At 43.9% G+C, this 26532-nt stretch overlaps 2 protein-coding genes across 2 annotated transcripts in view; one reads left to right on the forward strand and one right to left on the reverse strand.

Moving 5' to 3' along the window:
• The window catches only part of LOC137521324 (isocitrate dehydrogenase [NAD] subunit gamma, mitochondrial-like), a 44749-nt gene extending 37433 nt beyond the window's left edge, over positions 1-7316 (reverse strand). The window contains exons 1-2 of the mRNA XM_068240441.1: positions 7115-7316; positions 2318-2365 (exon numbers count right to left, since the gene is read on the reverse strand). Coding sequence (XP_068096542.1) covers positions 2318-2365; positions 7115-7192 — 126 coding nt within the window. The 5' untranslated portion in view covers positions 7193-7316. The remainder of the gene's footprint in view (positions 1-2317; positions 2366-7114) is intronic.
• Positions 7317-7604: 288 nt separating this feature from the next.
• The window catches only part of SSR4 (signal sequence receptor subunit 4), a 41729-nt gene continuing 22801 nt past the window's right edge, over positions 7605-26532 (forward strand). Inside the window, exon 1 of the mRNA XM_068240442.1 lies at positions 7605-7711. Coding sequence (XP_068096543.1) covers positions 7654-7711 — 58 coding nt within the window. The 5' untranslated portion in view covers positions 7605-7653. The remainder of the gene's footprint in view (positions 7712-26532) is intronic.

Genomic DNA, 26532 nt, shown 5'->3' on the forward strand with positions numbered 1-26532 from the left:
AAGACCATTACATCTATAGTATATTATATTCACAGCATTAAAACCCTTACACCAAGCTGGCCACACAATACCCTGATATGACCAGCACCCTAAACAGCTGTCCAAAAGAGAAGCTCTCCACGTAATTACCCGATGGATTAAACTGTGATGACATTCTTGTCAATTTAAACTAGATCCCATAGAGCACACAACTCAACAGTGTCTCAAACCAAACGGTTTGAGTGGCTGGCTTGTGAGAGAACAGCATACTTTGCTTGTTTACACTTCTTACAGGCACTCCTTGTCTTCCCTTTCAGGTTTCAAGCTAGCCACAAGAACTCCTTTCCTTTCATCTTCCAGACTCAATGCCCAATCGACCCTAACGCACTACAAATAGCATATCTGTACGGAAAAACTCCACATAGCATAATACTGTTTAAATGCAGTTCCACCCCTGACACAAAAGGGTCTCAAAGGACTGTAACTATCTACCAGCCAGGTGGATCTAGTGTATTATGGCTTCACATAAATTACTTCAGCTTGATTAAAATTCAATACAATATTTCTTCTGGCTGAAATGAGATGGAGGGCACCTTTTCACTATAGCATGTACAATGGAAGTAGTTACGAGTTCCATTGTCCATGCTATAGTGAAAAGTGCCCTCCATCTCATTTCAGCTGGAATAAATATTGTCTGCAATTTTAATCAAGCTGAAGTCATTTTTGTGAAGACACCTTTGAGTCATTACTATTATTGTTGATTTAAAAAAGCACCAACATATTCAAAGTCATAATACACCAGATCCACCTGCCTGGGAAGTGGTTACAATGCGGTAAGCCCCTTTGATGTTGGGGGTGGCTGTTTAAATTTACTTGATTCGTGTTTTTAGCACGATGGAACTGCTATGTGGAGTTTTTCGATGCAGATGCAATCTGCAGCGGAGAGTGCGGTGAGGACCATATACTTCTGATTATTTACACTAGACATCTTCCATCTGTGAATCCACTTCACGAGTCTGTCGTGACTGTTAACCCTGTACAGTATTATTAGCTGATTAATTTAGTGTGGCTAGTGCAGCTCCATTGTTGTGTATTTTGTATCATTTTTAGAAGTAAAACAAAGTGGCATGAAAAAACAAGTCCCCCGGCCGCCAGAGTATGTCGGTACAAATCTGCCTCCCAAGCTTTTGGGTGAAGTTACTGGCTTTTTGTACCCCATGATACCCCATGGAAAACTACTATGGTGCAGTAGAACTGTTTCAACGATATACACTGAGAACACTTTGGCTAATGTGAACACGGACTGCTTCCCAAAAAGGAAGGGTATATGTGGAACTTGTGTAGAGTGGCAGCGCACTGATAATCTTATGATTGTTTACAATTTCCTGGTAGGAATGCGTCATCATTATGATGTCAGTTTACTTGTAAGTGAGTGGGTATACATTTCTATTTAAACTGTCTTTGTACTTATTGCACTTTATCCATTCCGTTTATTATTCCTCATAAAAGGAGACCTTGCGCCCCAAAACAATTGTTGATCGATGTTATCCAACGTCTGCATAATGGAGTATATTGTACTTCTGATGGAGATTTATGGCGTGCATACTGTACCCATTACTTTTTGTTGTTCTCCACTCCGTGCTGCCCCGTTGGCACTCCTCCCCTCCCACACCTGTACAGAGCTTGGCCATGAAATTTCGCCTGGGGGTTGAAGTCCTTATCCCTGTGGCCAACAGGTCCCTGCGTGTTCAAACGTTTGCACCTTTAGGCTGGTTTCACAGTGGGACGTTACAGGCGCACGTTAGAGCAGCCTGTAACGCAGCCCACCGCACAGTAATGAAAAATCAATGGGGCTGTTCACAGTGTGGACGTTGCGTTACATTGTAACGCTGCGTCACAAGACAAGGTACTGCATGCAGTACTTTGGACGCGGCTGAGCCGCGTTAGACTGCTTGCACATGCTCAGTAATGTGGGGGAGGAGCGGAGAGCGTCCAGGCACATGGCTAATTAATATTCACTGCACGTTATGACGTGCAGTGTTTACTTCCTGGAGCAGCCGCTCTGTGCGGCGATTGGCCGGCGGGACCACGTGATGCCGCATGCGCACAAGAGTGCGCATCACGGCATCACTGACGCCAGAGTGAGCTGCACAACGCGGCTCACTCTGACGTCCAGATCCAGCACCACCAGGGGGACGTTATGCGACCTTAACGCCCCCTCTAACGCAACGTCCTGGTGTGAAATTAGCCTTAATCTAACAGTTCCTTCCCACAAGTGACCCGTCAGCTGTTGGTAAATTTAGTCTGTCAGACATTTAGGTAAAATGTAATTACTTACAGAAGAATAATCCCGGTGCTGAGTCCATGATGCAGAAACACATACAGCCTGCAATGAAGCACATTAACATCCCTAATGTTAATAACCCTTATGCTCGTTAGTGCAATGTCAACAGATTCTTGTTTATTTACAGCATCACCTTTTTCCATTCCTCAACCACAAACACAATGGACAAGCACTAACCAATATATACATTCAGCTGCTATTTATTTATATGCAAAATGTGCAGAACGGCATAAAAATTACATGTCAAACTTGAAAAAGCTAAATCTCAAATCAAAGAAAAACAGATGCACGATTATGCATATGAATGCAACGTGTGTACGTGTGTACACCACGTGAGAGCAATCGCAAGTGGTGCGCCAGCGCGCTCACAGTAGATGCCGACCGAAACAGAGGGTATCCCTGGACACCGGAGCTGTGGTGAGGGACAGATCCGATGCCGAGGCTGGAGGAAGCCCCAGATAAGTAGATCCTGTTTTTTATTATTCTTCGCACCTGTCCTTAAAAGGACTTCTGATGCGAATGCTCATAATCTATTTTTACTCACCTGGGGCTTCTTCCAGCCCCTAGCAGCCATCTCACTCCCTTGCCGCAGCCCCGGTCCTTCTCGGTGTCTCCGCTGGCCACCTGTTATCGCGACCCTATAGCGATGCTTATAATGGGGGTATTTATACTTACTTAGGGCTTCCTCTATGAGGTGCGTGGGCACCCTCGCCGTCCTCTCCAGCTGCTCCTTTGTTTTGTAACAACCACCGCAATCCCCCCCTCCCCACAGTAATCTGGCCAGCTGCACGCTTCTGCATATGCCAGCCGCACACACTACATCTATGCCTGGGAGTGTTCGGTACCTTTGCAGAATGCTTCCTGCTGCAGGAATGCAACAGGGGGGTCCGCGCATGTGCAGAAAAGCATGGCTGACCACATTACACGACAATGGAGTAGGTGGAGAGGACAGCGAGGGAGTACAGGCCAACTCATGGGCTAAAGGAAGCCACAGGTAAGTATAAATACCCCCATTATACATGTCTCAGGTTTTCTTTAAAACAAATCTGAAGTGAAAATAAACTGCTGAGATAAGTAATTGTATGTGTAGTAGCAGTGCTTAAAAAACAACAACAAAAAAACAGAAAACAAAAAAACCTCTCCTGGAGTCTCAAAATCTTATTTTTAATTAATTCTGGTAATACACGGTTCGTTTGAGGCGATTAGATGGTTAGATACATAATTTCCGACATGTCCGATCTCCCGTTCGATCGTTTTGCCGCTCAATTCCTGATAGAAGTGAATGGAAAAAGAAAATAAAAATGAACCGTGTATGCCCACCATAAGGACTGACCTTCTTAATCGGAAGTGTTAACAGCAATGTCAGTGTGATGTAAAAAGTGGTTAATTCAGCTCCCACACAGAGAAATAATGACCTATTGAATCTCATCATCATTAAGGTTGGGAGCACACTTGGCTGTGCAGAAAACCATATTTAAATGCATATCTGATTTTTTTCCTAAGGGCCCTTTTACACTTAATCAGTTGCTCTCAGTTAAAACAGAAAGAAAACTGATTTTCAAAGTAAGTCCCATGTTTTCCTATGGCACCTTTCACACTTAACGCGTTTTAACTGAAATCTTCTTCCCAATGCACTTCTATGGAAAAAACGCGTACTAACGCACACCAACTGATTAAGTGTAAAAGGGCCCTAATTGTGATTATGTTTGTTTGCTTTTTTGATTTGCGGCTTTGTTTGCGTTTTTATATACTTTTTTTTTTTATTTTGCTGGATTGTAGTAAGACTAGGAAATAAACAGGAAATACATCAGAGTGATTTTAAAAGAAGAAAGGCATGTAAAAACGTAGTAAAACACACTACTTCTGCATCTCCATGGGAATACATTGTGTGTGAAAACGCATATTGGAAAATACAGACATATGTATTTTCCTATGCAGACCATAGACTTCTATTGTGTGCGATATTCTATTGTGTGAGATAACGCATGCGTTTTCGACTCTCTAGGAAAACTCTGGCCGATTCTGCAAAGTGTTCTCCTAGCCTGGGTTTGCACATAAAATGGGGACAGTTCCATTCCTGTCACTTTTGTATCAGTTTTAACTGACAGGAATGGAACTGTACACTATGGCTATCATTCATAAAGCATTTCCGCATGCGGAAATGCTAAAAACAGCTGACTTTACCGACCACTCGGCAAAGTCAGCATTCATAAAGGCTCTTTCCGCATGAAAAAATGACACTACCGAGCAGAGTGATAAATCACCGCCTTGTGCGGTGATTATCGGAACAAATGTAGCAAAATGTTAATTCATAAAGAATACCGCCAGCGGTGCAACGTCAAAAAGTCCCGCTCCCTCTGATGTGGCGATACCAATGTAAGTGAATGGAGACACACAGACCTCCCAGGCAGCTGCAGCAGAGCGGAACACGGAGAAATGTATCAACTCGGCAGCTTCCGTGTCTCCGCAAGCCTACCGCCAGCCTAGTTCGGGGAATCTCCGCACTGCTTCCGCACATGGATACTTCTTTATGAATGCCCACCCAGAAGTCTAAAACACCGCCAGCGGTGTTTTTCCGCATCGATTCCCCTTACCGACAGCCTCTTTATGAATGATACCCTATGTGTGAACCCAGCCATAGAAAAATCATACAAAACTGACAGGAGTGGGATGGAGCTGTACACCTTTTACGTGTGAATCCAGATGGATCTGTTATGGCCCAAAGTTGGTATTTAGGAGAGTTGTCGCTGCCTTCAACTGCTATTTTGGACAAAGCAGCAGGTAGAAAAATTCCACTACTGCCAATTGCTTGCTGCCTGCATAGTAGATGCCACTATATACTTCAAACCAATCGCTAAACTATCAAGAATAATTGTATTGGCCGTCAAATGTTTAGAGCCCAACTGGACCAACATTTAAACAAAAGCAAGTTCTCATTATAATCATGTTGATTATTACTGTCCACATGGGTGCCTTTGGGGTCCCAAAACTTCCGGGGCACCTCAGGCAGCCAAATTTTCCCAGTTTGCACAATAGGACCAATATATCCTTTAAAATAAAAGTGCAAAAAAATAAGACTGCCATTAGCAGTCAAGAAATAGCAAGAAAGTAGTATGAGGTAGAAGAATAGTGAACATTGGCCAGATTGAATAAAGTGCAGAAAACCATGCAAAAGAAGAGAGACTTGCGCCACACCACAACGATAAAGCAGCCAGCAGGGAAAGGTTGTAGAACTGCAGCTGAGCACTGGGAGTAATGCTGCATACACACTTGAGATAAAAGTCTCTGGAAAAGGCAAGATCACAGACCAATTTTACCCCATTCCATGTAGTATGAGAGCCATACCTTCACAGTCTATTCTATGGAGCTGCACTCCCCATCAGATAAACTCTTTGCAAGATGCTGCACACAAAGATGCTGTACACATTCAAAAGATCATTATCTGCAAAAGATCTCTTCCTGCAATAGATCCATTCCTTCAAAATGCATTCATAGTCTATGAGATCTGCAGATCATCATACACACCTTGTTTAGCAGGCAATCATCTGCAGATCAGATCCACCAGGATGGATTTTCAGATCTGCAGATGATTGCCAGATATGCAGATGAAGTCTGTTAAACAAGGTGTGTATGAGGATCTGCAGATCTCATAGACTATGAATGCATTTTGCAGGAATGGATCTATTGCATTTCAAGGTTATAGAATGACAAATGCAATTACTCCTAAATCGCTTTCCTGTACAGTGGAAAAACAGCTTTTTGCTGATCCCCGGTGATCAGCAAAACGCTAACAAATCGCCCAGTGTGAACTAGTACTGAATGATTTGTAAAGCAATTTTGGCAGCGATTCCCAGCATTTTTTTTTTTAACAGATAAGTTTTATTGAGTTTTGCAAAACCAACACAAATACAACACATAGCAAGCATATCAAAATACATACCATATTAGACATGACTACATTTTATTAGACATTACCCGCCAATACCCCTATCAACCCCTCCCCTCCCTTCCCTCTCTCGTGGTCTCCCCCCCCCATCCCACCATCAGAATTTCAGGCTAAGATCCCATTCCCAGCATTTTTAGTAGCTATTTCATTTTAGTGCTAGCAATTGCAAAAGCAACTGTGATTTGCGATTTCGATTTTTCTTTTTGGTGGTTCGGGTAGTAAAATTGCTTTTGTACGGGGATTGCAAAAATGATTTTGCAGTGATCCATCATCGGAGTGGTAACCACAAAAATGCTGCATGCTGAGCAATAGTTATTTTTTAAATCAAAATCACTCCAATGGGCTCACCACCATCTACTTTCATTGGCATAGCAATTTTGGAATCACTGGCGAACGTCAGCGATTCCAAATTGCTCCTGAAATCGCTATAGGGGCCACAGCCCGAACAGAGTGAGTCAGTACTGTAGTGCCGAGACCAGCAAAATAAAAAGGAGGGGAAGGAAGGGAGAAAGATAACATAAAACGGAGGAAAGTGAGTACAAAGGTAGTTGCAGAATAATGATACAATAGCATAATCATAATAATCTGCATTTGCAGAAGTTAAAAATACCCCCCCCCCCCCCCAAAAAAAAAAAAAAAAAACGTAGGCAGAGGGTCAAAATTATAGATAGAAAATTAGCAGTAACAGAATAAGGTCAGCTATGGGAGCTTCCATGTGCCTGTCATGACAGCTTTCTGACATTGAAAATAATAAATACTGTGTTCATTTTATTTCCCATTAGCATCACTTCCCCGCAATTTTGCTTCATTGGCATATAACAATGTCTATCACGTCTGGCCACTACCTTTTGCCTGACAGCTGACTTCACAGGCAGAGGAGACAGCAGCACCCTGACTGCAGCGGACACACTGCGAGCAGCCATGTCTGTCTGTAGGAGTGCGTCACGTGACGTGACCACTCTACGCAAGTAAAGCACCCTACTGTCAGACCCACACTACCCCAGGGCGCATGCGTCAACCATTCAGCCTCTCTGCCAGACTGCCACTGCCTAGTGCCTACGTATTCACACGTAATAAGATGAGCACATCTATCTGCGACAGGAAGTTGCCAGTCGCCATATTTAAGTTTAGCAAATCAGCCTTTATCGACGTGAACATAAAATATCTAGATGCATTTCTGATAGTGACTACTAATTAATTATGTTGAAAGTCCCCTAAGTTGTTTCTAAACGGTAAATAACGTTAAGTGAAAGAATTATAATGCTTTAATCCGTCTGGGGAAGTTGCCAGTACTAAATACACCACAGACTGTCCTATAACCCCGCCCACCTCGCACTGCTAGTCAAGCTGAGGTGGCCCAGAGAGGCTCCTCCCCTCTGGAACTATGGCAGGAGTGTTCGGTGTGGTGCTGGCTCTGATGCTGGCTGTGGCAGGCAGTACAGGTAATTGGAGACTTGTGAGCATGAATAATGCTTGATATTGGGGAAATGTAACTGTGTGCAATCCAGTCCTAAATGTAACTGTGTATTTTAGTCTGGAATGCACACAGGAGAGTTTGGCAGCATACTCTTGTGTGTCTGTATGTGGGAAAATGTGTTCACAGAAGCTAATATAATAGAGAACATGCCCATAGTGCTGCACTGCTGTTGGTTTTTATTTTTGTATGGTAAAAACGCATTTAGGCTTTGTTCACATCTAAATCAAAATCGCTGACGGCAGTGTTTTTCAATTCTTTTTGAGTTTTTTTTTCCGCTCCCAGCGCTCCACTGCACGGTATGATTTTGTGCAAATCGCTTTTGTGAGCGATTCCGGTTTTTCACTTCCCGATGTCAGTCAGGAAGTGAACTCTTTAACCCGGAAAATAATAAAATATGTTTATTCTTAAAAAACGCGAACGCAATTGCCGGATTTGTGGTTTTCCTATACCTTCCATTGTAGCAAAATAACCTTGAAAATAGTACATGCAGTGTTTTTGTGAATGGAAAGCAGGCAAAATGCGCATATATGTAGTATCTTGTGAAGATTCATTGCACAAGGTATTTTAGGGCATTTTTAACCTCCTGGGGGATACAATTATATCGCCCAGGAGGTGGCGCAGCACTATTTTTAAAAAAAAATTATTTTATAAATCATGTAGCGAGCCCAGGGCTCGCTACATGATAGCCGCTGTGCAGCGGCATCCCCCCACCCCCTCTGATCGCCTCCGGCAATCAAAGCAAACAGGAATTGGCTTCCCCCGTCGCCATGGCGACGATCGGGATGACGTCAACGACGTCGTGATGTCAGAGGGAGTCCCGATCCACCCCTCAGCGCTGCCAGGCACTGATTGGCCAGGCTGCGCACGGGGTCTTGGGGGGGGGAGCGGCGCGGCACGGCGGGTAGCGGCGAATCAGCGCGGAGCGGCGGCGATCGGTATATACAAGCAGCTAGCAAAGTGCTAGCTGCGTGCAACAAAAAGAAAAATTATGCAAATCGGCCCACCAGGGCCTGAGAAATCCTCTGTGGCGGCTTACCCCGAGCTCAGCTCGGGATTATCCCCCAGAGGGTTAAAGTCGCCAGCGCTCAAAGTGCAAAACGTCCTAGGTGTGAACAAGCCCTTAAAGTGTACCAGAGATAAATGATATTAAAAGATTTATACAAGCCTGGGGCTTCTTTTAATGTTGTTTATCTCTGGTACACTTTAAGTGTGCACCAACCCATTGATTTTCCTGTTCAGAAATCAAACACAAAAAACCTGTGGGAGCACACTTGTCAGTGCAGCAAAGCATATGTTTTTTAGCCATGTGTGTTCGTTTGCGGTTTCTATGCTTTTTTTGTTACGCTTTTGCATGACTAATATTTAGGCGCTAGTCTAGCTTAGGGGACCCAGCAGGAAACCTCATAGGGAACAGTTCTGAAACCACAGCACCCTTTATAGCACAAAGCGTTGTGATTGGATGAATAGTGTAGGCATACGGTAGTATTATTATTATTATTTATTGTATTAATAAAGCGCCACCATATTACTCAGCGCTGGACATTAATTTAGGTTACAGACAATATTTAGGGGCCACATACAGCAATATGACAGTACAGGAATACAAGAAAACCAGATCGCACAGTATGAGTACAAGGTAATGCTTAGTCCGTCTTTGGATGGGAGCATGGAGATTAGGCAAGTTAGGTTCACTCAAATGCATAGCATGGGTTTACAGTAATGGAGGTGCATGATCAGGTAGGACACAAAAGGAGGAGGACCCTGCCCAAAGGCTTACAATCTAGAGGGAGAGGTAGGGACACGAGAGGTAGAGGACCAGAGTTCAGCTGTGGGTTTAGAGCAATTGTGAGGGGTGGTAGGCCAGAGTGAAAAGGTGAGTTTTGAGGGCCTTCTTGAAGGTGTTGGAGGGGGCTGCCCTAATGGGTGGAGGTAGGGAGTTCCATAGTGTTGGAGCGGCTCTTGAGAAGTCTTGGAGTCGTGCTTGGAACTGGGTGATGCGGGGGACGGTCAGGCGAAGTTCATTGGAGGAGCGGAGTGAGCGGCTTGGTGTGTATCTCTGAGTAACATCAGAAATGTAGGTTGGACAGGTTTTGTGGACGGATTTGTAGGTCAGACACAATATCTTGAATCTGATTCTGGACTGGATAGGAAGCCAGTGGAGGGATTCACGGAGGGGAGCCGCCCTGGTGGAGCGATGGGAGGAGTGGATAATTCTGGCTGCCACATTCATGATGGACTGCAGTGGGGCTATTCGGGTCATAGGGAGACCAGACAGAAGGGCATTGCAGTAGTTGAGGCGGGAAATTATGAGGGCATGGATGAGGATTTTGGTGGTGGCAGAGGTCAGGAAAGGGCGAATCTTACAGATGTTACGAAGGTTGAAGTTGCAGGACTTTGTGAGGTTTTGGATGTGGGGAGTGAAGGAGAGTGCGGAGTCCAGGGTGACACCCAGACAGCGGGCTTGAGAGGTAGGGCGAATAGTAGTGTGGTTGACAGTGACCTGCACATCTGGGAGGTCCAGGGATGACTGGGGTGGGAAGATCATAATTTCTGTTTTGTCTAGATTTAGTTTCAGGAACCTAGCGGACATCCAGGAGGAGATGGCAGATAGGCAGGAGGAGACCTTGTCCATGGTAGTGGTGGATATGTCAGGGGTGTGGAGGTAGATTTGGTTGTCATCTGCATACAGATGATAGTTAAAACCCATGGAGGAGATAACCTTGCCAATGGAGGATGTGTATAGGGAGAACAGTAGGGGGCCAAGGACCGAGCATTGGGGGACTCCCACTGAGAGGTGGTTGGAGGTGGACGAGGACTCATTGAAGGAGGTCGTGAAGGAGCGGTTGGAGAGGTAGGATGAAAGCCAGGTCAGGGCGAGATCGTGAATGCCCATGGACTGGAGGGACTGGAGGAGTAGGGGAAGATCTACTGTATCAAAAGCTGCTAAAAGGTCAAGGAGGAGGAGAATGGAGTATTTACCTTCAGCTTTAGCTAAGGCAAGGTCATTGACCACTTTGGTGAGAGCCGTTTCGGTTGAGTGGGCAGGCCGAAATCCAGATTGCAGTGGGTCTAGTAGCGAGTTGGCATTGAGGTACTGGGTCAGGCGTGAACCAGACGCTCAGGGAGTTTTGAGGCAAAAGGGAGGAGGGAGATCGGGCGGTAGTTGGAGGGTAGTGAGGGGTCGAGGGAGGGTTTCTTGAGCAGGGGCAATACTGTGGCCTGCTTGAAGTCTGAGGGGAAGGTGCCTGTGGATAGGGAGAGGCTAAACAGGGTAGTGAGGACTGGGGGCAAATCCGTGAAGTGAGGTTGAAGTAGATCAGAAGGGATAGAGTCAAGGGGGGAGGTAGTGGTATGGGAAGTCTGCAGTAGGTGGTTGACTTCCTCAATGGTAGTAGGAGTGAAGGAGGTGAGGGGAGGATAGGGTGGAGGAGGAGTTGGTTGTGAGCGGATGGGAGGTGAAGATTGGAGATTGGATATTTCCTGACGGATGGAGACTATTTTGTTGGTGAATTGGGTGGCTAAATCTGTGGCAGAGAGCCAGGTAACGGAAGGTGGGGAGGTGGGTTTAAGCAGGGAGTTGAAGGTGCCGAAAAGTTGCCGGGGATTGGAAGCTTGTGCTCCGATGAGCTTGATAAAGTATTCGTGCTTTGCATGAGCAAGGGCAGTGTGGAACTGCAGCAGGTTAGTCTTGTACTGTAGGAAATCCTGGTTTAGTCGAGTTTTCCTCCATTTTCGTTCATTGGCACGTGTTTCCCTCTGGAGGTTTCGAGTATGGGTAGTGCGCCAGGGCTGGGGGTTAGGGGGTCGGTTGCGGCGGAATATTGGCGGAGCAGCTTTCTCTAGGGCTGATGAGAGAGTTTGGTGATACTGAGCTTTAGCAAACTATCTGAAACTTAACAGTTCAAGAAGGAGCCCTAATCACATTAGCAGATTTTCCCTATGAGGTTTCCTGCTGGGTCCCGTAGATTAGACTAGCATTAATATTTATATTTAACAAGTGAAAATTTCATTATAAAGTCTTTTTTTTCTGTTTCAAAAGCGTATGCAAATCGCATGCATTTTTGATCTTCCATAGAAAAGCATCACGTGATTTAGATACAGTATGCTGAGAAAAAGAGACTTGCTTTGTGTTTTTGTTTTGTTTTTTTACCCACACAGGAATGTGATTTTTGTGCAGTGCATAGATTTAAAGGGATACTGTAGGGGTCGGGGGAAAATGAGTTGAACTTACCTGGGGCTTCTAATGGTCCCCCGCAGACATCCTGTGCCCGCGCAGCCGCTCACCGATGCTCTGGCCCCGACTCTGGTTCACTTCTGGAATTTCAGACTTTAAAGTCTGAAAACCACTATGCCTGCGTTGCCGTGTCCTCGCTCCCGCTGATGTCACTAGGAGCGTACTGCGCAGGCCCAGTATGGTCTGTGCCTGCGCAGTACGCTCTTGGTGACATCAGCGGGAGCGAGGACACGGCAACGCAGGCGCAGTGGTTTTCAGACTTTAAAGTCTGAAATTCCAGAAGTGAACCGGAGGCGGGGCCGGAGCATCGGTGAGTGGCTGCGCGGGCACAGGATGTCTGCGGGGGACCATTAGAAGCCCCGGGTAAGTTCAACTGATTTTCCCCCGACCCCCCCTACAGTAACCCTTTAAGCTTCGTACACACGTCGGACTGTAACAAGCTACCAGTCGTCAGACCCGCCCGTGGGGCGGTCGTTCTGACGACAGTTTGTTGGTGTGTATAGCCTGACTACAGACTGTACACAACGGCAAACTGTCGTCAGAACAACCGTCCCGCGGGCGGGTCTGACGACTGGTAGCTTGTTATAGTCCGACATGTGTACAAAGCTTAGGGCCTCGTTCCCACTAGGGACGTTGCTGTATGTTTTTTACAGCGCATTGCCCTGTGCGCTTTGTTAGCTTTTTCCATTGATTCTAATGTAACATATTCACATCTATGCACTTAGATACTGTCTTTGAGAAATGTAATGTTGCATGCATTTTTGTGTGTGTTGCGCTTTTGAAGCGCACAGCAATGCAAGTGAATAGGAGCACTTTTTAAGCACATAGAAGCACATGGCAATGCGCATTGGAGATGTGTTTTTTTACCCCTAATTTAAAATAAAAAGAAATTTACAAATGAAAACAAATCTTTGACAACTGCTACATCAAATAAGAAAGACATGCTGAAAAAAATGCATTCAAGTGCATGTAAACGCATGGGTCTGCTAAAAAAAAGCGCACCGCAACACACTGAAGTGTGTTATGAAACGGGAACGCTTACGTGGATACGCGTGGCAAAGCCCGCACAGGCGCAGTGGACTGCAGACTGATCAGTCGGCAGAACCGAAAGTAAGCCGCTAAGTGAGAAGAATATGGAGGCAGCCATATTTATTTCCTTTTTAGCAATACCAGTTGCCTGACTGCCCTGCTGATCTATTTGGCTGTAGTAGTATCTGAATCACACCAGAAACAAGCATGCAGCTATTCTTGTCAGATCTGACAATAATGTCAGAAACTCCTGATCTGCATATGCTTGTTCAGGGTCTATTGCTAAAAGCATTAGAGGCAGAGGATCAGCAGGACAGCCAGGCAACTGGTATCACTTAAAAGAAAATAAATATGGCAGCCTCCATAGCCCTCTTGCTACAGTTGCTAGGTATATGGAGGCTGCCATATTTTAAACAATACCAGTTGCCTTGTAGTCATGCTGATTCTGGCATCCGTAGTGTCTGAATCGCACATCCGTAACAAGCATGCAGCTAATCTTGTCAGATTTTTGCCAGTAATATCTGACCTGCATGCTTGTTCAGGGTCTGTGGTTACAAGCTTTAAGCTACGCGCACACGCTAGTCTGAACTCTGCTGTGGTGAACAATATTGCCTGCCATTGCTGAAAATTTTGGATTCAGACCAGTGTGTGCACAGTTCCCGCGCAATGTCTGGAATGCCACATCTGTGATGTATCTGTATAGAGCATCGTCAGTGCTCTGTCGCCTGGAGGGGATTAGTACATGGCCCTTTAAGCGACAGAGATCCCCAGAAGATTCCCCCCCCCCCCCTGTGTGGACGTGGCTTTAGAGGCAGAGGATCAGCTGGACTGTCAGGCAACTGGTGTTAAAAATTAAATGTCAGCCTCCATATCCCTCTCACTTCAGGTTCCCTAGCATGGACCACAGAAAGGAAAAAAATAGGAGGAGAGAGGGCAGAGGAGACGAACAAGAGACCGGCAGCATAAGTGGCAGAAGAGGAGAGGATGAAAAATGGATGGTAACAAGATTTAACTTGAAAAAGAGATGATAAATAGTGAGACCAAGAGAGAAAAGTAAACCAGAGATAAGAGAGTGCTATTGGGAAGTAAGGTTGCCCATATATGATTCGATATCTGGCCAATTCAGTCATGATTGTCTCTGGCAGAGATCGATGCTGCAACATGGTCACCTGATCAACCATTTCAATTGGTTTCTGGCTGAAACTATCGATCTAGTATGCTGGAAAAATCATGATCGAAAGCACCCGATTGGGTGTTCGATTTCCCAATGACCAACAGTCTTCTGGCCGATCTCCCCACAAGTATATGTGTATCCCCAGGCCCAGGGTGAATGTTGCAAGCTCACCTTTCATGTCGGCGTGTCTCCTACTGTCTCATTTCTTTCTCCATTTGCTAGATTTCCACGGACACTGCGCTCTCAATATATTTCACCAAACCTTCAATTCTCCGTGCCCTTTGTGCTGGCTGCCAACCCACAGACAGCTTCTACGCTTATTGCCAGTGATTCTAAATAGTAGCTTTCACCATCAAACTGTGTTGCATAAATGCCTCCAAGATCTCCAGCCTCTCACCTTCTATAAATGCTGCCAGATTATAGGTCATCCACAGCGCTTAATAGATTCCAATCTCGCTGTCTCCTCACCAGTCTAAACTTCCATAGTGTCCTGATTTCATCAAGTTTAAACCTAATGACTAAAGAGGAGTCTCCATAGCGTAAAACTGTTGCTTTAATATAAAAGATTAAAAGAGTTGCACTCACATATTTTCCATAAAACAATGCGCATTTAGTATTCACAAGACGAGCTGTAGTCCACGTCCTTAAACTCCGCCCAACGCGTTTCGTATCAAATACTCATCAGGGGCTGGAGACGTTAGACCAATAGACATACTTTATACCCTAACTCCTCCTCCTTCCCAGCATACCTCCACAAACAGGCACCCAATCATCGGCAGCCAACGTCTGCCTCATATGGAGCGTAATGGGACTTCCAATTACGGGCTTCCGCCCTGTGCGTTCCAGCACATTCACTTCCGCAGTGACTTACGTCACATACGCTTTCAAGCCAAACATCACGTACCTGTTACGTCAATGCGGCCAGGCATGCGCTCTCTCCACCTCTATGGCTACAGCTTACCCCTAGCTTACCCCTAGCTTATTGGTCTAACGTCTCCAGCTCCTGATGTTTAGAATCACTGGCAATAAGCGTAGAAGCTGTCTGTGGGTTGGCAGCCAGCACAAAGGGCACAGAGAATTGAAGGATTGGTGAAATATATTGAGAGCGCAGTGTCCGTGGAAATCTAAGGCTGGTACACTTATATATTTGGTGACAAAGGACAGCGATCCAATATACAACAGTATATGTGTGTGTGTGGTTTTTTTTTTTTGTTTTTGTTTTTCTTCACAGGTCCACATCTCTTGCAGGTGGACTGTAATTAGAGGTGTAGAGACACCTTGGAGGGGTTTGTGTTACTTTAGGGTCTTTTTTACAGGTGGAAGGCATATAGGTGTTGTGACACAAGGAAGATATATATGCATATATTTGATTATTGTTTGTATTAAGGTTGAGATATATATGAGAGATAATTTGCACTATTGAGCGCACTTTCACTGGAAACATTACTTTCTCCATTTCCACCCAGAGTCTGTACTACATGACATGCAACATGTACTGACGTGATTTACACTCAGCGGTGTCATGTGGTATTAGCACCTGTGGCACCAAAACAAAATGTAATGCTGAAATGTATTGGAAATCTGTCTGCAGTGTGTGAGCAGGCAATAAATCCCTCTCTGATCAGATTTGATCAGACAGGGAGCTATCTGATGGTCAATCTGGTGGCAGATCAAGAGATGCATGGATACCTTTAAAAAAAGAAAGTTTGAGAAAGAAAGGAAAGGGAAAAGATGGTTTTCAAGTGAATGGCTGAGAGTTTGGGCCATTCCACATTCAAAATCTCGGGAGTGTGCTGAGTTCACGATTTTTCACATGTTTTTGAGTGCGTGTTTCACTCTGATTACGGGTGCGATCGACAGGCCCAATTGCATTTCCCAACGTAAAAAAAAAAAAGCCACAGTAAGTTGTTTTTTTTTTTCAAATGTGAGATCTCTTATCACCATTTTTGCTATGTGATTACCTAACATAATCACAAATGCAGGCAAACTGCAGCATGCACTACATTTGCGATTGGGTAAAAAACAGATTGCACTACTCTGTACAACCCACTTCGATTACCATGTTAATTATGGTGCCTTTGCAATTGGCAAAATGCATGCACTTTGAAAATCTGATTGAAGCACATGCAGTATGGAAGGGCCCTTAAGGCCCAAACACACGCTAACTGGATGTCTCCCAAAGGGGATCGGTACCAGATCCCTTGAGCAACATCCCTGGGGCAGCGGAGCAGCGCAGATGTGAAGTCATGTGGCGAGAACAAAGCTAATGGCTGTCACTTGGCCTAATTGATCTGTCTGGCGAATAGCTGGCAAAGCAGCAGTCGGGGATTGCTGTACACAGGCCAGATTATCAACAGAGGCGCTTGTTATCGGCAGCCTTTGCCGACTTTAATCTAGCAGCTTTAGAAGAAGAGATCAGCCAGGGTAGAAGTACAGGTTAGCCAGAAAATACCATGAAGAGCAGCCTCTAAAGATGGAGGGTCAGCCTAAGTTCCCACTTGAACAGGACCTCTAATGACCAGCAGGACCAGGCAGTGTAGTGTCTGCTCCAATGGTCTGGTTAGTGCCCGGGGCAGAAGCATTTCAACCATAGGCTATATGGGAAATGCATCTGCTCTCCCAGAAAAATTACAGACAACACAAAAGTACAGCAAAGGATCCAATAGAAGGCTACAGGAAATGTACTAATTTACACCACATTTCAAATTATTATGCAACTTGTGTTTGTGTCGTAAAGATTAAATGTTTTGTCTTTCAATTAAACTCATGGATGGTATGGTGTCTCAGGGCTCTTGATCACTGAAATCCATATTGGACATGTGATAATTAGTTTGCCAGGTGAACCCAATTAAAGGAAAACTACAAAAGAAGAGTGTTCCACATTATTAAGAAACCACAGTTTTCAAGCAATATGGGGAAGCAAAAGGATCTCTCTGATGCCGAAAAGTGTGATACATCAGATTAAGAAAGCAGCTGCTAAAATGCCATTACAAAGCAGCAAACAGGTATTTGAAGCTGCTGGTGCCTCTGGAGTTCCACGAACATCAAGGTGCAGGATCCTCGGGAGGATTGCATTTATGGATAAAACTTCTATTCGGTCTCCCCTAACCAATGCCGGCAAAAAGGAACGGCTGCAGTGGGCCCAGAAATACATGGAGACTAATTTTCAAACAGTCTTGTTAACTGATGAGTGCCATGTAAAGGAAAATGACCCTCTGGTGAAGAAAGAATGCTGATGAGAGAGTTCTAATTGTATTTAAATACCGGTATATAGGAAGTGAAAGTAAATGATATGCAATGAAAGTCCTAAGAGACTCTTCTAAACTTTATTCATTAAGAGAAAAGTCAGAGGGCCAAGGACATAGTTCTGGCAATCTGGAGTCTGGACTGCTATGATCCAAGGGAAAAGGTTAACTACATGTTGATCTCTATGGGAACATAAAATGAAATGAGCTGCTTATTTGCTGTCATTTGTTGACATATCTGGAACTTGCTTGTAATAGCGCTGTGTTGGAAGCTTATAAGCACGCTACTGGGGTTGATAACCTGTAAAATAAGAGACCATAACAAGCTGCTACCATTTGATGAACTTATAAGGAACTTACCTGTATTATTGCTGTGTGTGAAGCCATCACCGTGTGGAGTTTCTGTAACATAGAAGAGGAAATCATCAGCTGCTTGGTTATCATTATTTGCGGAGATTGCATAGAACGTGCCTACAAATTCCACTGTATTGAAGCAACTGAGCCACTGCTGTGTGGAGTTCCTGTATAACAGAAGAAGAAATATTAGCTGTTTGGTTATAGATACTAGCTGGTGTTTTATGGAACTTACCTGTATTTCTGTTGTAGCAGAATATATTTGCCAGTGAGAGTATCAATCTTCTGAAAGAAGAAAAATGAGTTCACAACTGACCATTTTATTACTGCATATGCAGTATGAGTGCTGGGACTCGCTGATCTACACGCTGTGTGTGGATAAAGGAGCACTAACCATTATTTAGAAGGAACTGTAAGGCAGAATTGTAACTGTTCAGTTACAGTAGTAACTGAAAAATTGGTCACTCATCTAGTTTTTTTTTTTTTTTTTTCTCCCTGTGGCTTATTCACTGCTACTAGCAACAGAGACTGTTAAGGCCCGTACTCACGGGCTGCAAATGTTGCCTGTCGCCAGCACACGTGAGCGTGTGGGCGACAGGCCGGCGACAGCTTCTCGCCAGGTCCCTCCGCGTACACACGCGGAAGAGGGACCAGCGGCGAGGCGGAAGCTGTCGCCGACGTTCCTCCTCCCCCCGCCGGAAGCTCCATTTGATACAATGGAGGTTGCTGTCGCTAGTCCGCGTACTCACGCGGACTAGCGACAGTTGCGGGGGAGGTGCGGCGGCGACTGTCGCCATGCGATTGAAACTTTCAATCGCATGGCGACATGAGCGGCGGGCGACAGTTCGGGGTGCGCGCGCGTGAGACGGCCCATACTCACGGGCGACCTGTCGCCGCAACACGCGCGCGCCGCGTGTTGAGGCGACAAAAGTCCCTCGTGAGTATGGGCCATTAGAATAATACATCACTGGAGTGACACCATACATATAAAAGTGGTTTCCATAGAATGCTCTTTACCTCTTCACCTATTTACTATATATATATATATATATATATATATATATATATATATATATATATATATATATATATATATATATATATATATATATATATATATATATATATATATATATATATATATATTAAATAGGTGAAGAGGTAAAGAGCATTCTATGGAAACCACTTTTATATGTATGGTGTCACTCCAGTGATGTATTATTCTAACAGTCTCTGTTGCTAGTAGCAGTGAATAAGCCACAGGGAGGAAAAAAAAAAAACTAGATGAGTGACCAATTTTTCAGTTACTACTGTAACTGAACAGTTACAATTCTGCCTTACAGATATATATATATATATATATATATATATATATATATATATATATATATATATATATTGGGTTGCAAAAGTATTCGGCCCCCTTGAAGTTTTCCACATTTTGTCACATTACTGCCACAAACATGCATCAATTTTATTGGAATTCCACGTGAAAGATCAATACAAAGTGGTGTACATGTGAGAAGTGGATAGAAAATCATACATAATTCCAAACATTTTTTACAAATAACTGCAAAGTGGGTTTTGCGTAATTATTCGGCCCCCTGAGTCAATACTTTGTAGAACCACCTTTTGCTGCAATTACAGCTGCCAGTCTTTTAGGGTATGTCTTTACCAGCTTTGCACATCTAGAGACTGAAATCCTTGCCCATTCTTCTTTGCAAAACAGCTCCAGCTCAGTCAGATTAGATGGACAGCGTTTGTGAACAGCAGTTTTTCGATCTTGCCACGATTCTCGATTGAATTTAGATCTGAACTTTGACTGGGCCATTCTAACACATAGATATGTTTTGTTTTAAACCATTCCATTGTTGCCCTGGCTTTATGTTTAGGGTCATTGTCCTGCTGGAAGGTGAACCTCCGCCCCAGTCTCAAGTCTTTTGCAGTCTCCAAGAGGTTTTGTTCCAAGTTTGCCCTGTATTTGGCTCCATCCATCTACCCATCAACTCTGACCAGCTTCCCTGCCCCTGCTGATGAGATGCACCCCCCGAGCATGATGCTGCCACCGTATTTGACAGTGGGGATGGTGTGTTCAGAGTGATGTGCAGTGTTAGTTTTCCGCCACACATAGCGTTTTGCATTTTGGCCAAACAGTTCCATTTTGGTCTCATTTGACCAGAGCACCTTCTTCCACATGGTTGCTGTGTCCCCCACATGGCTTGTGGCAAACTGCAAAGGGACTTCTTATGCTTTCTGTTAACAATGGCTTTCTTCTTGCCACTCTTCCATAAAGGCCAACTTTGTACAGTGTATGACTAATAGTTGTCCTATGGACAGATTCCCCCACCTGAGCTGTAGATTTCTGCAGCTCGTCCAGAGTCACCATGGGCCTCTTGACATTTCTGAACAGCGCTCTCCCTTTTCGGCCTGTGAGTTTAGGTGGATGGCCTTGTCTTGGTAGGTTTACAGTTGTGCCATACTCCTTCCATTTCTGAATGATCGCTTGAACAGTGCTCCGTGGGATGTTCAAGGCTTTGGAAATCTTTTTGTAGCCTAAGCCTGCTTTAAATTTCTCAATAACTTGATCCCTGACCTGTCTTGTGTGTTCTTTGGACTTCACGGTGTTGTTGCTCCCAATATTCTCTTAGACAACCTCTGAGGCCCTCACAGAGCAGCTGTATTTGTACTGACATTAGATTACACACAGGTGCACTCTATTTAGTCATTAGCACTCATCAGGCAATGTCTATAGGCAACTGACTGCACTGAGATCAAAGGGGGCCGAATAATTATGCACACACCACTTTGCGGTTATTTATTTGTGAAAAATGTTTGGAATCGTGTATGATTTTCGTTCCACATCTCACGTGTACACCACTTTGTATTGGTCTTTCACGTGGAATTCCAATAAAATTGATTCATGTTTGTGGCAGTAATATGACAAAATGTGGAAAACTTCAAGGGGGCTGAATACTTTTGCAACCCACTATACGTACAGCGGAGGCGGTGAGTGTTTGGTCCTCCATTGTATCCACCCACAGTATCATTGATTTATGTGAGGGGAATGCCACACTAATCTGCTTCTTGTGATACATAGTGAGCTTAATGTCCAGGTCCTGACCAAGCACTAAGTATATGGGAGTAACCTCTGGTATAGTGAACCCTGATATAATAGAACTTCTATTATATTAAACCCATGCTGTATCCTGCTATAGTGGAAAGTGGGCGGGAGCATGCGTCCTTCCTTTGGAGACCCATGAGCTGTGGTCGGTGTTTGTATCGTCCAGGCTGCACAGAAATGTGGACAGAGAAGCACACTATCAGTACTGTATCTGCAATAAGCGGTGAGACCCATGCTTCCTGTGCAAGCTGTTGCATGATTATTGCATGCAAATCCCTGCATATTGAGCACTGTGCATTTTGATCTAGCTTAGAAGCTGTTTATGCTCGCTTGCTGAAGCTTGAAGCTTGCTGAAAAATTGAATACTCCCAATTAACAAACAAACACAGAACATTTATATCGCGCTTTTCTCCTGGCGGACTCAAAGCGCCAGAGCTGCAGCCACTAGGACGCGCTCTATAGGCAGTAGCAGTGTTAGGAAGACTTGCCTAAGGTCTCCTACTGAATAGGTGCTGGCTTACTGAACAGCCAGAGCCGAGATTCGAACCCAGGTCTCCTGTGTCAGAGGCAGAGCCCTTAATTACTGACTGAATTAAGATACAGCACTAGAGTATACTTTGTGTGCTTGATTGTGACAATTTCTGACATAGTAAACTACTTTTCCTGTTCCTTTAGGAGTTTACTATAAAAGGATTTTACTGCATAAGCATATTGCTATTATAAAAAAGCTATTTTTGGTCCTAGTCCGTGCATGTCAGGGATTAATGTAGCTCTATGGGAAAGGGCTTGGACCAGTACAACCAAATACCCAAGTAGCTTGGAGTGACACAAAACCACTAGCACAGTATATTGGGCTAAAAGAGACTGAATATTTGAATGATTCATGATAACCGTTGAAGTGTAATACTGTACACGGTAAAGTTGAGGGCTGGATGAATACTCAAAGAAAAATGTTTAGCTCTTCTGATAGTGAGCCTGAGGTCATATTTCCCAGATCCTCCACTAAAGTTAAATTTCTCTTAAAGGGAACGTAAACTGAGGATATGGATTTTTCCTTTTAAAATGATACCAGTTGCATGACTCTTCTGCTGATCCTGTGTATCTAATACTTTTAGCCACAGCCCCTGAACAAGCATGCAGATCAGGTGCTCTGACTGAAGTCAGACTGGATTAGCTGCATGCTTGTTTCAGGTGTGTTATTCAGCCATTACTGCAGCCAAAGAGATCAGCTGGACTGCCAGGGAACTGGTATTGTTTGAAAGGAAACTTCCATATCCCTCTCCTTAGGTTCCCTTTAAGAATACATCTCTTCCTCTACCCATTGTACATGATGAATAGTGCACGTGTGCACAAATTAATACAGCCAAAATTGCCTACCCCTCTGCCTGTTTTTTAGCATTAAAAACTTATGTCATCTGTGGCCTCATCTAAACTAGGGTAATACCATTCAAAGTGAACCCGAGGTGAAAATAAACTGATGAGATAAACAATTATATTTATTCTACCACTCCTAAAAATGACTTTTTAACTACCCCATGTTTTTTATTTATTTAAACATTCACAAAGTAGGTTGAATGTTTTACTGTATCTAATCAGTAGCAGTCCGAGTGAAAATACATGAACTGTTGACCTTGTCCTACCTCTTCCCTGTTCTCAGAAGTTGTATTCTGCAAGGAAAACATTATGGCTGTAATTAGGTTATCAGCGATATTTACTATATATTACTATATTCACGACAGGGTACCTACAAGACAGAAGCTGTCACCTCAATGTCTAAAAATGAACTCTTTCAGGCAGCAAAATAAAGCAAGTAAAAAAGCCTTGTTATTAATGTTTTGTACTGAACATACAAATCAAAAAGACCGCACTCACGTCAGTGGGTAAGCTGGTGCCGGGCTCCCAGGCCATCACATCCAATCATCATGAAGGAGTCCGCACACAGACTAATCGGAGCAATCACCATAAATTTATTGTCCCATCACATGTATAGATACAAGAGTCTGACCTGCATAGGCCGACGATCGTTTCGGGGCCACTCAGGGTCCCCTTTATCAAGGCTACCCGCCTTGATAAAGGGGACCCTGAGTGGCCCCGAAACGATCGTCGGCCTATGCAGGTCAGACTCTTGTATCTATACATGTGATGGGACAATAAATTTATGGTGATTGCTCCGATTAGTCTGTGTGCGGACTCCTTCATGATGATTGTACTGAACATACACATGTTTATCTTCTCATGTCACATATTGCCTCCAGTACACTTGGATCTCATCTGATAGGCGATCCTGGCATAGTTTATTATTATTAGTGATCTATATCGCCCTTTCATCTTCCATGGCGCTGTATAGAGGAAGCAACAATGGTGTATAATATACAGATAATGGTACAAAATACAGTAGTAGTAGATAGTATAATTGCTAGTGAGAAACGTGCAGTTATTAAGAAAATACAGTATTTTACGAGACACAAAAGGAAGAGAGCATTGCCCTTTTTAGCTTACAGTCTAAAGGAATAGGCAAAAAGCAATAGGTGGGGAAATGCATAAAATACCCCAGAATCAGGGGAAATCTATTGTTTGAAAGCCCATAGTAGACTAGATTACCTATCCCAGAGTGTGCTTTCGATACGCATTGAAAACCCCCGTTTTGTGGAACAGAATTCTAGGCGGGGAGAGGTGAAATCCTGTAATGTATGTGAATTGGAGGAGATGATGCTAGAGGAGGATAGTACGTGTACCTATAACATAGCTGCCAGGAGATTTCAGCACAGGGGAAAGCTGATGAATGGCTTACGCTGCTCCTGCACAAGTCCCGCGGTTTTAATTACTATTCCCTCTACAGGTTGCCAAGGATAGTGGGCGATCAATGTAATTCGGCTTACAGCTATTGCTGGCGTCCGAATTTTGTGTTCTTGTAGTGATTTGTGCTCCGTCTTCTGACAGCGCCCAAATCAGTCACTGAGCACTGCTATAGCCGTAGTTCCTAATACGGTCTATGGTGGCACCGGCTGCGCCCAAATCTCCTGCGTTGGTTTTACAACGCTTGGATAGCAAAGGTTAGGCATGGGAACAGAGGTGGATGAGTCAAGTGGCTGGGTTAAGTGTACAGTCCTGGCCAAAAGTTTTGAGAATGGCATGAGAGCTGATTTTCACAGTTTTCTGCTTCAATTCTTATGGTGACAATTTTTTATATACTCCAAAAAGTTATGAAGAGTGATCAGATGAATTGCAAAGACCTTCTGTGCCATGATGATGTACTTATACCCCCAAAACCTATTTCCAGTGCATTTTAGTCCTGCCACAAAAGGAGCTGTTGAGATCATATTATCTTCTTGTTAACATGTGAGAGTTGACGAGCACAAGGCTGGAGATCATTCTGTCATGCTGAGTTGGAATAGCCGGCTGGATGCTTTAAAGAGAGCCCGAGATGGGCTAAAAAAAAAAAAAAGTAGGCTACCTGATCTGTGGGGCTGAGCGGATCAGGTAGCTGTAGAAAACGCAGCTCCTGTGTGCCACCATGGCCCACTTTTACTTGCGTGACCCCTAGGTCATGGCGCTGAGAGACTGTGTTGTCTCTCATAGCGTGCGGGGGAGCGGCAGGAGGCGCGGCCAGGGGGGGGAGAGATGCCCGATGGCAGCTCGGGAAACCCTGTAAGAACACACCTGGGGGGCGTTTTAAACAGGGAATTCCTTTCCCCTGTGTTTACCTCTGAGTTGGCAACAAATTTTGTTGCTAAACTCGGGGGAGGGGGGGGGGCAGAGAGCGGCGATTGGAGGACACAGATCCATGTCATTAGGCAGAGAACATGGCGCTGTGTCCCATCTGCCCCCTGAAGATCGACCTCTAGTTCTCTTTAAAAAGAAGGTGATGCTTGAAATCATTGTTCTTCCTCGTTTAACCATGGTTACCTGCAAGGAAATGCTTGCAGTCATGGGGCTAGTTGCCAAAGAGTAGATGGGCATTGTTTAGGGATTTTCAATGGATGGGAAAGAGTGCTGGAAATCCATCCATCCGAAAGTACTGTTACTAAGCAGATAGTATAGAATATTGCTAACAACACTTGCTTGTTCAGGGTCTATGGCTAAATTTATTACAGGCAGAGGATTAGCAATATAGCCAGGCAACTAGTATTGTTTAAAAGGAAAGAAACATGGCAGCCTCCCAGTCCCTCTCCATACCCATCTTCTTAAAGTTGTCCTTTAAAGCGGACCTGAACTCAGAACTTCCTCTCTGCTACGCAACAGCATAATAACCTTTAAAGAAAAACATTTCTTTGCAGCTGTCAGAACAATCTGTTGTACAAAAAAATGTGAAAGATTTTTTTTTCTTTGTTCTGATTGAAATGTCTTGTTTTTATTATGTCAGATTTTTTCAAATCAATTTTTATGAAAATGGAAAAGGATAGATTTTCAATACCTTGATTTATAGACCTAAGCTGATTGTTCTGAGTTTTCAATCCATTTTTGTTATCATAATTGGGGAAAATTTGAGCACCGGTATGATACAGTGGTCAGGTTTTTCAAATGTTACAAATCCGTTCTCAAATTGAACAACAGTTTTGATTACAGTGAGCATGACAGGTCACACCTTACATTTACTCTGTTCCGTTCCATTGCATCCATTAGACAATTTATTTGGGCTTCTTTTTTGTAACATGTTTTCTCCACCTCTAGGATAGACTTTTAACAATCTGACACACTTTAAATCTTTTTATGACTCTTCCATGTATTAATTTCATCTGTTGAATGAATCTGGGACAGCCTTTTTCCATGTGGATTGACCTGCCATGTTCCTGCAAGTGTTTTCTATGGCTGCTGGTAGTTTTTCCAATGTAATAATTTTGACATACATTATGCACTTTGTTTTTACCACCACATTTTCCAATTTTGGTTACATGAAATGGGCTACTTGAAGTTTTACCAACCTCCTTACTCTTTACACTGTCTACATATTGAGACTTTGCCCTCCCGCCTCTGGTCAGTGATTGGTTAATCAAAATTAGATGTGTACCAGGCTTATAGAACAACTGAAGTAAGAGTGATATGGAGGCTGCCATATTTATTTCCTTTTAAGCAATACCAGTTGCCTGGCAGTTCTGCTGATTCTCTGCCTCTATTACTTTTAGCCAAAGACCCTGAACAAGCATAAAGCAGATCAGCTATTTCTGACATTATTGTCCGATATGACATTATTAGCTGCATGCTTGTTTCTGGTGTTATGCTGGGAATACACGTTCTGTTTTTCGCATTCGATTCTCTGCGCGATCTATTAGCCATTCGATTCTCTGCTCGATTCTCTTATCTTCCGCTCGTTTTTCTTATCTTTTTTCTATTCACTTCTATAAGAAATCGAGCAGAACAGAATTGAGCAGAGAATCAGACATGTAGGAATTTTATCATCAAAGGCATCTATCAGAACGATTCTTTGCAAAAAACGTAACGTGTATTCCCAGCATTATCCAGATACTGCTGCAGCCAAATAGATCAGCAGGGCTGCCAGGCAACTGGTATTGTTTAAAAGGAAATAAATATGGCAGCCTCCATATTCTTCTCACTTCAGTTGTCCTTTAAAGTGAACCTGAGATGAAAGAAATGAATGCATTTATACTTACCCGGAGCTTCCTCCAACCTG

Source organism: Hyperolius riggenbachi, chromosome 6 (assembly GCF_040937935.1).
Source record: "Hyperolius riggenbachi isolate aHypRig1 chromosome 6, aHypRig1.pri, whole genome shotgun sequence".
In the NCBI taxonomy this organism is placed as follows: Eukaryota; Metazoa; Chordata; class Amphibia; order Anura; family Hyperoliidae; genus Hyperolius; species Hyperolius riggenbachi.